Raw genomic sequence first — 15,902 nt, forward strand, 5'->3', positions numbered from 1 at the left:
TGGCACTTCCACTCAGGCTGAAGGATGATGGTTACGCCCTGTAGCTGAGCTCAGCCAGGACAAACAGACACACAATACACACACAACAACGCGTTCCTTTGGTACATATGGCTGGTGTAAGTGTCTTACGAGGAGCTTAATATGAGACACTGTAGCCCACACCGGTTGTCATGGACGGATAATCATGGCGCAGTTAAATTTATTACAAAGTTACAACAGAAGTGATCAGCACCATATTAGTTGCCTGTGGGAAGCCTCGAACATAAACAGATGCAAATGTGACATTTGATCTGATTGGATGCAACCGGGGATGATTATCATCATCAGTATTCTCGCTGCTTCCAAGGTTTTAGTAGTGATTCAAGTACTCCATGACTGACACAGACAGACATTTTGTTGTCTTTCATCAAGAATAACATTTCCAGCAGACATGCACCTTTTCACTTCCGTATTTTGACATATCCAACATGTGGAATCTCATAAAAGTGAGAAGAGACAAAAATAGAACGAAAGAAATGTTTGTAAGAATGTCTCTCATCGGTTCTGCCTCCTAATCACATTGTTGTTGAGAGATCTGGGGCAGATAATACATTTATGCTGACATGCTGAAAAAAATCTATTGGCTTGACCTGCTGTATTTGTGAACATACAAGACACAGTGTAGCGGTGGGTGAGTCAAGATTTATGTTTGGTGTCTGAAGAGCAGGGGAGAGGAGCTGTGCCCATGTACAGGGGGCTGCGAGAGAAACTTCCTGATACAGGCATTAATCATTTTCAGGTCAGCTCTTGACTGAAATCCATTAATAATGCTTGCCGTTGACACATACAAACAAGAACTGCATCTTGGTTGTTTTTTTGTTTCTTTTTTTTTAATAGGTGATTAGCAGGTAAAACTACAACAAAGGGCTATGCCATGTCAAGCCAGAGGGTCATTATGCATCAGATAACAACCTTATGCTTTTAGACTTTCATCAAAATTATAGCGCAAGTTTAGGGGTTAAGATATGTACTTGATATGTGACGGATGTGTACTCACAGGACACCAACAATGTTAGACTAAGAAAGTTATTTCTGTAAGCTATAAACTTCAACTTAAGTACAAAAAAAATCACTATATAGAACACATTCTGGTAAATTGTAATAGAACTGAATAAAAATAAGTTATCTAGAATGTTGCTGGTACTGTTACTGAGGAGGACGAGATGAGCAGCAGCAGCTAAGAGGGTGAGTTCATAGTATCCTGAGGGGTAAGTCAAGAGTTTGGAGAGCTATATGAATGCAATGACCGCTTCCAGGTCTACTTCAGGCTACTGTAAGTAGGGATCAATTCCCCAGCCTGTTGGGTGAGTCGCACAAAAATGAGAGCCAGCTTCAGGCAGCTGATCACTTTACAGAACACATGGCAACATGTCCTGGCAGGGTGATTTGTTGAGATCTGAGAGATTCTCTCAGATTGAAACCGGCAAGGTGTCGTCAGCAAGCCCAACCTAAGCTTAGTACAGCGCAGATCTGTTCCCGAGTCGACCGACACAGACACATGACACACAGAGCGTTAGGAAGTTGCACCCACCCCATCCAATGTGAAAGCAGCTTTAAGTGGCAGATGCATCGAGGACCTACTGACACGGGACTTGTTACTTTGAAAAGGCAGCTAACAAAGCTTCTGAAAGGAATATTTTCATTATTTCATAAAGCAGTATTATGGTCAGCCTGTAAAATACAATGAATGGGTGAAAAGGTGTCTTACCCCAGGCCCTTGAGGAGAATCTGGAGGAGAAGCGCGAGGAATGTGTTTTTGACCTGAAAAAATGCAAATAAGACAAAGAAGATAAAGACAATCTACCACATCAGGCATAAACGTAACATACACGTAAAGACTATAATTTCTATTCTATTCTTGCTGAAGTCTTGTTTAACATGTTATCTGGCTGCATACTGAAAACTCCAGTTCAGTGTCTAATGCTTAATTAATGACACTGCAATATCTTCCACATGCTGTGTTCCTACCTGGCAGCATACTTCATTTTATAGTTTGGTTTGACATTTAATGCAATATTAGCTCGTGAGAGGGGACAGAGGTTGACTGTAAAATGTCATCTTTGTTAATGGCTTTGGTGTTGATTGGATTTGGCGTGAGCTGGCATCCTGAGCTGTAAGAATAAACCGCAGCATTGTGAACTGAATAACTCAAGCAAAGTAAACAACTCCAAGGAACAGTGGAATCCCTCGACTATTTACAAACATAGCAAATCTATCCAATTTCACACAGATCAAGAGCCAGAGTTAAACTTAGACAGCTCACTGAGTTTAAAGTCTGACAATGCTTCCTTCAGATTTTTGGTTAGTAGCCATGGCAATACTGAAATGAAAGGCTTTCCTGCATCTCTTTGTCCTCCCCTTCCACTCTTTTTAGCTTTCTCTGCTGGGCTTGACTGGCCTTTTGGAAATTGCTTCAGTTGCCTGGGGTGTCTTGCTGTAGCTCCCATCTGTTCGAACTACATGCACACAGAGTGGACATGGTGTGGGACTTGCTGGGTCTCTGTCACGAATGTGCTCTGTCGTCCCCCTCCCTGTCCCCCGCCCCCGGCAACTGTTTCCTTTGTTGGGCTTTCTGTTTTCTTGCTGCTTTACTTCTGGAGCCCACTGAGAATTTATTTCACCTCATTAGCAGCACTGATGTGCAATTGCCCATTTGTTTGGGATCAATAAGATGACATTTTGACAGCTGAGCAAACAGCCAGATGTACAAGAGGTGGAATGTATATGAGTAGAAGAAAAGGGGAACTGGCAAAGAACTAAAATATGCACGGCTGATAATCGAAAATCATCCATGCAAGAACAGAAACATATTTTCACATATATTCCAAAAGCACAGAGTCATATCTGAGGGTCAAAAAGACAACAAGAGATTCAGAAGCTAAATTACAGATTCATGAAAATGTATGGACTTGAGATTTTTCCACCCCTCCTACTGTAAGTCATGTTGATGCCCATCATGAATAAGTTAAAAGTTCATTCTGAGATTGGCAGTGCATCACTTTGATGGTTGGTTGTGAGATGCTGTGAGCTCTTTTCACATGCATACATTCATCAAATACATGAATTACATATTTTAGAGTGGCCATGAATTTTACATTAACCTAAAATATCTGTCTGTAATTGAAAGCAGCACACCTGCTCTAACCGGCATGGTCTTCAGATCCATGCCATCACTATCCTTGAAAAAGAAAAAAGAAGAAAGCTATGTCGAGGATGATTGAGGTATTGAAATTAAAAAGATTGAAAGTGATTCAGAATACCATTCTCCTTTGAACACTAGCCCAAATTGTTCATGCTCCTTGTACAGCACTGTGAGGACACTTGAATATCAATTCAAATTTTATCAATAGATGTTGCTAAAAGCTTTCTTTCCACATCAACAAAGTAGGTCCTGATCAACACTTTTGTTCTATCCCTAGATAAGTTCACAAGCTCATTCAGGCGAGAAAAATAATGAGGAATACAACCAAGGTCCACTCATGTTCTTTTTGCTGTCATCGGGATTGAGTGGCTGTGTTACCACACTTTTAATCACTGACAGACTCACAACAAATCAGCACTTTGGGTATCAATAAGAGCTCCATGACAGTGGCACATCATTTATCTTTGGCTGTGTGCAGGATGTGGAACATTTAATCAGAACTGTGTTGTAGTGGGAGGCCTGTTTAAAGCTTGGGGTTCAAAATTTAAACTTTGGAAAGATATCGTGGAACGGTCATGCTTAACCGGGAAAGATGAAATAATGAGACTTCTTCAAGAGAAATCCTGTCACATTCACTGATAACCTCCCTTCACATCCAGGGACAGGGACATGGTTCTTTCTTAAATCACTGTAGTTAGAAAGCAAATAAGTGCCAGTAAGCATTAGTGAATAAAATGCAATGCAATGAAAATGTGTTAAATGCACACCGACGGTATTCTACTGCAATCATTTTGTGTATAATAGACAAAGTACAATCACTGGGTGTTGCACAGTTGAGTCTGAAAGACTGAAATTGCCCTGAAGCCCTAAAAGAGAGGGTGCATAAGAAATAGAAGAAATAGAAGAAGAAGTTTTCTGTAGTGTGAGTGGGAGCAGGCACACTACTCTTTTGGAAAAGAGTTATTCCGTATATTATCTTTGTGATACAGCTATTCAGAATTGTGAGAAATGAATAAGTAAGCAATATATTCAGTTTATCAATGATCTTGGACTGCAGCTGGAAACAGTAGTTCAGGCTCTGCTCTGAATTTGCTGGAGCAGCACATGAACTGGTTTTCCATCTGTTGCAATTGTAGTTTGTCCCCTTGGCCGTCTGCATCCGTGAGATGAGAGACTCACTGGAAAAGCAGATGAATGACATTGAGGTCCGCCAGTACAGTAGCCTCGCTGCCTCCAGGCAGGGAAACACAACACAGGTTGGGCTCGGCTTGCTGGTAAGCAGCAAATTAACTCAAGAAACAAAAAACTACAAAAAAACGGTCTCCATATATACAACAAACTGCGACTCAGCAGGTATTGTCATCGTTCAGTTTGTAGACACGATGTCATAGCCAAGTTAATTTGATACCTGTTGCACAGTATGGATAACAGTCAACCAGTGTGAGGGTGCCTTTAGTCAAACCTTCTGGTGTAAACAGGTAATGTCGAAATTTGGGGGACTGGGTCCTTTTGTTGAATGTAGGTCAGGTAATGCTGCTCCATCAAGTTATATTCCAGTAAGACAGTAAGACAGTCCAAAGCTCCTAAAAAATTAACTGAACCCTTGAATTAGAACCATATTTATAACAATTAAAACCTTACAACCTGTTTGACTGTTCTGCTAATGAGTCTTATCTGAATCTTATCTTATCAACATTCACTTCTTTAGTATAATTTTAGTCAGAATTCAAATATTTGAACACCTTTTGATGTTATCTTTGGGTTAATCTTTTACATTAGTCATAAAGATGCAAAGTAAGTTTTGTTCAAGGTCGAGAGGCCTTAATGAACAGCCAAATTCTTTTCCTGGCACTTTGAGTTTCTCCTTTCACTCCCCTCTGACACAAATAATGAAGCACAGCAATCATGCAGAGAGCAGGTGGTGCCATTGAGATAAAACTGCTGAGGTGGGGGCTGCATACTATATGGAGGACAGGCCAGTTTGATGCTTAATGCTGAGAACCTTGGCTAATAACACTTGGTGTTGGCGCACACTTGACGCGCGCCTATAAACAATTAGTAAAAACTGATCAAACACTCACAAATCCATAAAGCACACCCTTTCTTGTAGAGAAACTAAATTTGGGTCTCTCTGAAGCTCTAAGCGGTGAAGAGCCTTTCACCTTCTTACTGGAGAAAAACTCTTCAGATGTGCTTGCTCCCATTCCCTTCCAAGTAATTAGTATGAGCTTAAAACGCCATTACATCACAATATTTACCCTGTGAAGGTGATGAGGGTGATCTTCTCTGACGTGACACATCCTCCTGCTTCGTCCTCAGAGATGCCTTTGGGCTGGATGCCTTCTTTTCCAGGCTGGACGACAGCCAAAACGTTATCGTATCCTTCGCATGCGAGCCCTCCTTGAGAGGAGAAAGTTTCAAACATTTCAGTGACGCAGTGAAACAGTCAGTGAATGTGCAGTTAAACTATAAAAAAAGGGACACAAGACAGCAGACATAAAAGGGAGTAAGAGGTGCTGAAATCAACTGAGTGACAAATGACAGCAAAGAGGGGAAAAGTCATCAGAATTGGAAAACTTCTGGAATTCTTTATAGTGTCTACAAAAAGATGTGACAACAGGTGTAAAACTATGGTAAAGTTTTTTAGTGTAGAGCTTTAAAATAATGATTTTATTCAACCTTGAACAGGTACAAAATAAAGACTTGGCAACAAAGACAAGGAGCAATATAGGTAATGATAAAGCTTTTGTTTAGGGAGACATCTGTCTCTATCTGTGAGAGAACTGAAAGGGAATGCAAAAAAGCACTTTGTCTAAACTCCTTTCCATTCAATCTTTACATTTTAGTTGTTCAACAAAAAACATTCCCTCTGTGCTTCTGTGTTACCTGAGCTGTGCCTGGTAAGACTAGTGCAGGGCTCGGAGTTTTGGCAGACACCTCTGTGCTGTAGACCATGACTCCATGAGGATTTGGCTTTGCACCTCCTTGCAGAACAAGCTGTATCTCTTCGCCTTTCCAGACAGCTGGCTCCTGGAAGGGGCACCAAATCCCCCAACGAAGGCACTGCAAGAAGGCAGCTCGGGATGTGGAGGTAGCAGACAGCTGTGGGGAGGGAAGGGGGGAGACATATAAGAGCCAGACCCTAAAACTGTGGTTTTATATCTGAAAACTAAATGGAAAGCAACTCTAATTAGCTGTGTCATGGCAACAGTGGGGTAAAGTTAAAAATATTGCATTTGGTTTCTGCTTTAAGATCCTGGTTTACAATTTTTCTCTCAAGTAAGCCTCTGATGTTGATGAAATACTTACAAGACGTTTCCTCAGTTTAGACGAAATCAAAACAATCTTTTTTTTCATTATTTGCATGAGTACGTATGGATGACATTTGCTTTGACGTGTACTTATCATTGATTATAAATCCATCTAGTATAAAAGCAAACAATTGCAAAGCTTCTGTGAAAATGTGTAATTAAAATAGCAAAAAAAAAAGAACTGCTTGGTTTGAATTTTACAAAACAATGGAGAGTATATAGAGGTTTCTAAAGGAACAGTTACAGAGACTCTGATCAGATGATAACCTGAATGATTTTATAAAGCAGAAAAGGCAAAAGTTATTATGCATTAAAAGATAAAATACAGATCAAATTTGCCAACTCTTTATTCTCTTTCCAAAAATCCCCCAAATAACTGCAAAAGGCTTCAAATTGCACATTTTCATTATTCTTTCCTTCATGTTTGATCAGAATACCATCATTATCTATTTTGACCGTTCAATAAGCTCTATGACACACATGGCCTGAACATGATTTACAGTAGAGAATGTTGAACCTCCTCTTGAGCCGCCCAAGAAAAAGTGAAGCAGCCTTTTGCTTTAAATCATCCACACGGGCACCCAGGGGTTTTGCTGAATCGATTAATAAGCTGGTGAGCCTCAGACGATTATAATCAATCATAGGTAAGACGGTACAGAATACAAAAGTAACCTGCAATTCCACACAGTTTCAAGACAAAGTGGACATGGTTTGCAGAGTGCTTACAATTCCTCTGAGCACAGACTATGACAATCAAACCATTTGAAGTTCCTCTGAGAGGGCTTCGGCAGAACAAGCAAATAATATACACTGATGAAATGTCTGGCCAAAACAAGTCACACATTACCATTTCACTGGACCACCTTAAGCTCTGATTACAGCTTGCATTCACTATGGCATCTTTTCTCTGTACTTTAACAATTTAACAACATTTATTTGTGTCAACGGTTGCATGAAATGAATGGTTCGGCGTAAAATGATAATTTGAGCATCACATGGTCATGCCACATAATTTATATGGGTGATGAGCCTTTCTCCGAAAGACCGCGGCATTCCGAAGTTGGCTATTTTGAAGTGTTTTGTTAGAAACGCAGCCAATGCGACTGTACGGGGCCAATTTGGAAAATATAAGAAATCGGTTGTTTTTCCGCGATAAACAAGCTCAAAAGCGCTACATACTTCAGCTGTGTCATAACAAAGGCCTCGTCAAGCAAACCGAGGCACAGAGAAGTTCATCGGACCACACAGCCTTTCACTGGCTTGTGTTTTTTGAGGCATCACCGGTAGTTCCAACTCCTGCTTCAAGTTATCAAAGGGAGGCTGAGACGCAAATATGGCAGAAAACGACCATAATTTTTTCGAAGACGAGCCATTTGCGTTTGAAAGCCAACCATACTTGTTTGAGCCCGAATATACAGACGAGGAGTTGCGGGAACGGGAGGAACAACAGAGATGTGCGGAGCAAGCGTCAGTGGGCGCTTCTGCTCGGTCGCGTACTGGAGGTACATGGTGGTACGACAACCGGTGAAAACACAAGCCAGTGAAAGGCTGTGTGGTCCGATGAACTTCTCTGTGCCTCGGTTTGCTTGACGAGGCCTTTGTTATGACACAGCTGAAGTATGTAGCGCTTTTGAGCTTGTTTATCGCGGAAAAACAACCGATTTCTTATATTTTCCAAATTGGCCCCGTACAGTTGCATTGGCTGCGTTTCTAACAAAACACTTCAAAATAGCCAACTTCGGAATGCCGCGGTCTTTCGGAGAAAGGCTCATCACCCATATAAATTATGTGGCATGACCATGTGATGCTCAAATTATCATTTTACGCCGAACCATTCCTTCAATCGTGCGTGTTGAAATGATCTTTCACTCACTCTGCTGTTGTTTCTATTTGATACGATTTCACGAAACATGAAGAGATCTCTGATCACAATCAATCAAGATTTTCTCTTAAGACCACATTTCTCTGTCAGTGCCCCACAGAGAAAACTGGAGAGGAAATACTAGATTATTAAATAACACAAACCCTCGATAAGAGACCGAATGAAGAGAAGAACCGGTGCTTCTTTTCCATTCAGAACATTTGGAGAAATACCTGGAAATTCAGTCATTTTCAATGCTGAAGACCATGTTTGAATAACAGGTTTATCTCCATTCAACTTCAGAATGCAGTAAACAGGTGACAAGGCTACAGGCTCGAACGGATAATCTTGCAATTCTGTCAAATGTCAGATGAGCCAGCCTGCACGGCGGGCTAAAGGCCACCACAGATATCGGAAAACAATTCAGAGCGAAAAAATTGACAAAGGAGTTGTAGGGTATGTGCATGAAATGCCTTAGTCACCTCTCCCTGTTTAAAAAGAATCCTTTCAAAGATAAGCTGTAAATAAAAGGAGAAAAAAATCTAGGGTACTGACAACAAATGTATTCAAAAGCAATGTAGCTGATGTAGCTAGACAAAACTTTAACTTTAGTCAACAGCAGTGATAACTTTAAAAGCACACCAGGGAAATTTGAAAAGGTGGATAAAAAAAGCCTGGATTGAGGATGATTGTAGCAGTTAGAAGATTTCTCTGCTGCCAAGAAAAGGCAGTTTAAAGTACAGTAAACCCTCAGCTCTTAGTCCTTAATACTAATTCAAGGTTGGGTTGAATAATTCATTTAACCTTGTTAATAATAGCAATGATAATAGTAAAAATATATATGGGCCTCTGTTTGCTTTTTAGACTTCCATCCATCCACTTTCTATACCCGCTTAATCCAACTAAGGGTCACAGGGGGGCTGAAGCCTCTCCCTGCTGCCACTGGACGAGAGGCGGGGTACACACCGGACAGGTTGCCAGTCCATCACAGGGCCACACAGAAATGAGATAAACAACCATGATACTCACACTCACTGCTCGGGTCAATTTAGAGTCACCAGATAACCTGAAACGCATGTTTTTGAAGGGTGGGAGGAAGCCGGAGAGAACCCACACACATACAGGGAGGACATGCACTCCACACAGAAAGGCCCGAGCTGGGAATCAAACCAGGAATCCTCGGGCTGTGAGGTGACATTGCTAACCGCCACTTCACTGCGCAATCCACCTTTTAGACTTTCTAAACAAAATAACTGCACATAGCACATATCTGCTGTGTCCACACCAAAGGACAGGCGTCATTAAAGGAAGTAAACTCTATCTGCTTACCATATTAGCCATCGCAGCAGCAAAGCTCCGTAAATTGAGTTCGAAAATCGGGAAGAACAATGTGGAAATATGACATTTCTGTTAATCTCACCTGACTGTTTTAAAACAGGTGAATGTAGACGATTATGCAATGGGATTGAGGAGTAAGTTGAGGAAAAATGGACTAAAAATTCCGACCCTGACACAGTCTCATAGTTCTTCTTGCGTATAGCCATGGGACATAATTAAAAGCTGCAGATAACATATATATAGGTCTATTCAGAGACCATTCACAGCATAAAAATATACTCCAGCAGAAGCACAGCAAAGAAATGCATGCCCTGTCCAACTGTCACCGGATTCCCAATAATTAATTAAAACAAATAGAGGTGAAAGCTATGCATGTGGCTGTATAATTATGGTCATTATGCAGTGTAGTCAAATGTTACAGGGGTGATCAGTGTCTATGCCTAAGTCCAAGATGAGCTTTTGTTCACAAAATCATTTTCTTACTTTATTTAAAACTGAGAAAAAGTTATCCAACTACAACAAATTAAGGTATAATAAAATGTGTCATTGTTAATAAGCCACCTGTTACCGGAGTTTGTTAGTAACTATAATGACCAGAGAGTTCACATGCTTCATATATCCAGAAGTTCCAGGAACCATCCGTACTTACAGTAATTACTGTTGCAGGTACTGACTTTAGGTGGAAGCAGAAAAACTGGAAAAAATAATGAACCTAAGAAGGAATATATTTTAGGTAGTGTACCATTATGATAGTCTCTCCAAACAGAATAATGATAATTATTCTGTTACAGTTGTTGCCTTACATGCTTAAATGAGCATAACTCATATTGAGCTGAAGGTGTAGTGTGCAGCACATGTAACTTTTGTTCCAGTTAACCTTTTGTCAAACCTGGATTACAGCCCTAATTGGTGATGTTCTGTGTCAGGCCCACTGTAAAGCAAACATTTGGATTGACAGCAGATAGGTTGTCAGTTTGAATGGGTCTGGATTTGCAACCTCCTAACATCAATGACGTTATCTTAAGCCTACTTTCCTCATTATACACTTTTTTTTTGTTGACATGGACTCTAATATGATCCAAGTTGACGACCTACCCAGTAGCAGTTGGGCTTTTTTTGGCAAAGAATGATCTGACGGTGTTTAGTATTTTAAAAGGTGAACATTTCCATGTTTGAAGGCTGCAGCAGTGAATTTATGGATATTTCTTATTTAAAAGTCTTGAGTTCGTCTCAGTGCCAACTCAGTGGTCATTACTGTCTCATTAATTCACTGTTTAGTGAATTCTGCACAGCTAGTCAATCGAATAAGTTTACAAATGACAAACTAGCTGGTTATAAATGCAAAAACATTGTAGCCTGCTACAAAAGAGATCCTGTACAGTATGTAAGGTATATCTTCTGTTGACAAATCCATCTACCTTGACGTTAACACAAAGTTTTTTCAGTCTCTTAACCGCATCATTCCACTTCTGCTCCATCAATTATGATACAGCCACAAGAGGTCCTTATGAACTACACAAAACACTGACTGTTTTGTTCTCTTTGTGAGCACAAACCAGGGCTATCTCCGGTGAGGGCCGACTCAAAATGTCAGTTGATTAAGCATTATGCAAAGTAATCTTGCTAACCAATTAACAAAGCACAAAGTCAAGTGTTCAGATAGGTTAATGGAGCTGACATTTGGAACAGTGAAAGTAATGGAACACTGCAGCAGGAGCTAAGAGTGCTCAAAGTATAAAGGTTAAAGACATGTGAATATTCATTGCTTTATTCTACGGTTGCCATTTTCTTAGTTATTATTCGAACATAGATACCAACATTCAGATAATAGTATAGCGTTGGTGTTGTGTGTTTGATTTGTGTCTCAATGTCAAGCAGATTTATGAGTCATATATGGATTATTGTCGCTTGCCATTTTTGACTCAAACAGACGAACACCTAGTCCTTTTATTAAAAGTCTATTATACACATCTAGAGGACTTCTATAAAGCACCACAGGTCTCAAGTGGCCACAGATGGTGATCAATACCCCATCCCTCTGGAGAGGCAGCTGGCTTTAGACTATAATTTCACTCTCAAGTAGCACCTACCTTAAGAGCTATTTCTCAGAACTGCAACTCTGGAAATATATGGCACCCATAAAACAAATAGCAGTATATTCACTATTGATGGATTGTCTGTTTTTCCGTCTCATGAGGCTGAATTAATTACATGCTTTATTAGAAACATTAAATCAAACAAATCTACGTTAAAAGTGATGATTTTGTGAAAAATAATCCTACAGCACAGAGTGGTCAGTACAAATTGTGAGGCAGCTTATCTAATTTGTGTGCCCCCCCCCCCCCTCACACTCTGTCTCTAACATGTCTGTGCAAAGTGAGTGTCTACCACACGACCCAATGCTCACTTCTTGTATTATTCATAAAATATAATGCAGGATTGATTCAGAAGCACTGAATGAATGGAAGACACAAAAGACCAGTCAAGGGGCCCTTTACACGGGGTTGCTTAGAGCTATTTATCTGTCCAACTCTCCCACTTTCAATCTTCCAGTTGTAGGAAACTGAGACTGGCTATATGTTAAAAATTGTACAATTGTACGTGGGGATAAAAGAGATGAGAAAAAAAGCTGGTTTTATGTACTGCATTTCAGATGAGTTTTTGTTAAATGCATAATTACGCATATCGTGAAATAAGTCATGAGTTATCTAATTCTAAGACCCAGTAAGCACCCAATGCCTTTTTTAAATGCCCTGATATGTGAAACCTTTTAATTAAAAGAGGCTGTCCTTTCATTTGTACATGACAAACAGTAAATATGAACTCCTTAAAGCATTGGCAGCTTGGTCTGACAAACAGCACTGATGGAATCTCAAGGAGACTCTGACTTTGATAAGACAAACAGAAAATGAATATCATGCATCTAATACTGAGACAGTCCTCAACATTCAGAGGAATGGCCATCAGAACTATAAAAGGAATTTTCTCTATGATGATATAACAGATAAATGTTACTTCTATATTCGGGTGTAAAGGGTATAACGGTATTGTGGTAAAAGTACAGCAATGTAGGAGGTAGTTGGCTGATGTATGCATGGATAGGAGGCCTCCAGTGAGAAGAAAGTTGCAAAAAGGTCAAACAAATCGACTTATTCAGAGTACAACAGTGACTCAGTGAGTCTTAATCAATTACAAAGCCTGCTGGTGACAGCAAAGAGACATCCAATCAATTATGTTATATTTTAGTAGAAATTAAATATGGCTCTTTGCATTTGAGCTTTTTTGAACGGGAAACATTTGAATTCATCAGATAATTTGTTGAGGCTCTGGCCATTATGTCAAACAAGGCAGAATGATCAATAGCCAATTTCCCCAAAGTGTGATTACACTGCTGATTTGAGGTTTAAAGACAATATTCAAAATAAGTGTCATTGACTTTAACTGAGAGAGTAAGGGAGCACTTGTTTCAACAGTGCATGTGGGAGAAAAAAAATAGAAACAAAAGCCTGGGGCTAAAACAAGGAAGAGGGAAACACTTTTCATAAAGTTGTACTAAAAACAATAACAGGCAATGTCACTGCACGCATAATTGCTCCATCTGGCAGAGTTTAAGGGGAGAATCCATCAGGATTGTTTAGAAGTGTAAAATATACTGTCGCAGCCTTTCCAGACAAATATAAAAAGTGTGTCTCTTCCAAACATACTTTAAGGTGGAAGCAAAGATCTCACAAGTATAACCTGGAGCAAGAAAAGTAATCATCAAATTTCTGGAAGGTAATAAGGAGATGGGGGGGGGGAGAAAAGGATCTAACAGGGAAAGAGGACAAGTTCTGCACATGAAAGAAAACTGAAAGCACTTTCCTGATCAGACAAAAAGAACTGAAAGCAGAGACACAACCAGTTCTATTCACCATCATGCATTTACAGAAGAAATATGAGGCCAACTCTTACTCATAAAGTAAAAATACCATTAATCCCAGAAACTGCTACTAAGTCAGATCTGTGCTTAATTCTTCCAATGTGTCCAAATATGAAAAATGCAAGTTTTTGCTGAAGCAGTTTTCAGGAACATATATTTAGAGAAACTCAAAGAAACTGGCAAGACATTTTAGCGACCCTGGGCTTTTTAGAGTACAGCAGGAATTAATCCCAAATTAGGGGGATGTGAGCATTGATGGGAGACGAAGTCTGACAGTTATTACCATTACTGCAGTCTGTAGGGCTGTTCAAGTCATTATTTCAGCCAAGACCCTGTGACAGGCACCAGCCCATAGCTTCCGCTACTTATTCTCCTCAATGAGAAGCCCTGCAGGAAGTGAGAGAACACGCACCATGATCATTAACTTAAGACTGCTAAACCACTCATATTTTCATCCATCTACACAGGCATTTCAAATGAGCACAGCCCACTGTGTGCTTTATTACGCTCACAAAGGCCAAACCAGAGCTGGTAAGAAAGACGATCATTCGAAAAGGATAGCAAAACTTCAAAGTGATTTTTAATCAAAGTCATGTTCACTTCTCAGGCTTTTTTGCTATTTCCAAGCACATTCTTTAAAGAAGTTGGACGTTTTTGTTACAAACACTTAAGGATTATTCAAGAAAATTGATGCACATTACTTTAGCTGTTGGTAAAATTGCATTTGGTTACACTTTGAATCATTGTTGAAAAGAAATGCTAAATAAGCTGTATTAAAACGTTTAAACCCAATGAAAGATATTTTACTGGTACTTGCTACTAAACTTTAGATCAAATTCCTTCTGTCTGAGGATGAAGGTTTTTACCAACTATGAGATAAGTAGCTTTAGGGATGTTGATGCTTCTTTGAGCAAGATGGGTATACGAATACTAAAAGGCCACAACATTACAAACACCTATATAATATTGCAGAAGTCCCCATGTGCCACCATGCCTTAGAAGTCGTCCTGTGGTTTGAAGCACCCTGAACATTAGATCATTTAAGTCCTAGAAGTAGCAAAGTGGAGCCCCTTTGTTTTTTTTAAACAGTTTTTGCCATGTAGCATCATACTCTACTCGTCATAGCAAGTGTCAAAGCCGTTGTAGCGAGAAACATTTAGTTTAAATTGGAAAATAAATCAATAATCACCCTGTGGTAATTGGCAAACCAAGTGGTCCCAATCAGGCAAGCTGATATCCACATTGAGTGCTTGTTCCAGTTATTGCTGATTGTATACCATTCTAATAAGGCTTTGCTGCTGCGAGGGCTAATATGGTAATTTACCTCCCGTTTAGGCCGCAAATGTCACAAAGATGATCTACAGTATTTCTTCTGCAATGGTCAAATCAGTCTAAAGTATCACAAACCAGCATGACCATATTCATGTGATACTTCTCACTGTGCAAGCATATCTGCTGAACATACAGCTGCATGTCTATGTCATTCCAGTTATCTAATGAATGTTGCTATCTTAATAACTGTTTGTCAACGTGACAAAGAAACAACTATGAAACAGACAAGTAAAAAGCTTTTTCATCCTGTGCTTTATATTATCAGACTGTTTCAGTACTCGGGCAGCAAGTGGATGCCTCCAGTCAGCTCCACGCAAGCATGGGCGTGTCCATGTGGGCGTGTACTCAGGATAGGGTGTGGCTTAGGACAGGGAAGGGAGGGGGAAGATGTAAGAGTCAAACTTTGTTTTTAAAAATTTTGGCAATTTTTTCTTGTTTCCAAGTTCTTCCCCCCCTGCAGTTTTAACCCATTCAGACCTGATTCAACATCTGAGTGCTTTTATCTTTCAAGCATGATGCAGTATGTGTCGCGTTTGCATTTTCAATTCACTCAAACAACAGTGTTTTTGAAAAATAATGACAGGCATAAGAACAAAGTTGATCATTCTGAAATGGTTTTCATCTCATGCGTTAAGTTTATTCAAATGCTGAGACATTAAAGATTTAAATGGAAAGTTTAACAGAAAACCCTTAGAACAAAGCTTCAGGTCAACATAGTTTAAGGTGGTCAAAAAATTTGTACTACAGGAGCTCTTCGGTGGATTTGGTCCATAAAGTCTAGCCTTATTAGGTATTGGTTAACCTTAATTTTTTTTTCAACCACATGACAAAGAAATTGGCTGTTCCTTAATGTTTGGTCAATACCAACCACTGTATTGGGAACACCCCAGAGACCATCGGAGGGCTGCCCCTTTACATTATCAAATCAAGTGAGCACTCTCCAAGAGAAAGGAACATCAT

The 15,902-nt window shown here is 39.8% G+C and overlaps 1 protein-coding gene across 1 annotated transcript in view; it reads right to left on the bottom strand.

The window, feature by feature from the left end:
- The window catches only part of nphp4 (nephronophthisis 4), a 176,505-nt gene that overhangs the window by 81,678 nt on the left and 78,925 nt on the right, over positions 1-15,902 (bottom strand). The window contains exons 10-12 of the mRNA XM_075476298.1: positions 6,068-6,283; positions 5,440-5,581; positions 1,748-1,800 (exon numbers count right to left, since the gene is read on the bottom strand). Of these exons, the coding sequence (XP_075332413.1) occupies positions 1,748-1,800; positions 5,440-5,581; positions 6,068-6,283 (411 nt within the window). The remainder of the gene's footprint in view (positions 1-1,747; positions 1,801-5,439; positions 5,582-6,067; positions 6,284-15,902) is intronic.

This window comes from Odontesthes bonariensis, chromosome 10, assembly GCF_027942865.1.
Source record: "Odontesthes bonariensis isolate fOdoBon6 chromosome 10, fOdoBon6.hap1, whole genome shotgun sequence".
NCBI lineage: Eukaryota > Metazoa > Chordata > Actinopteri > Atheriniformes > Atherinopsidae > Odontesthes > Odontesthes bonariensis.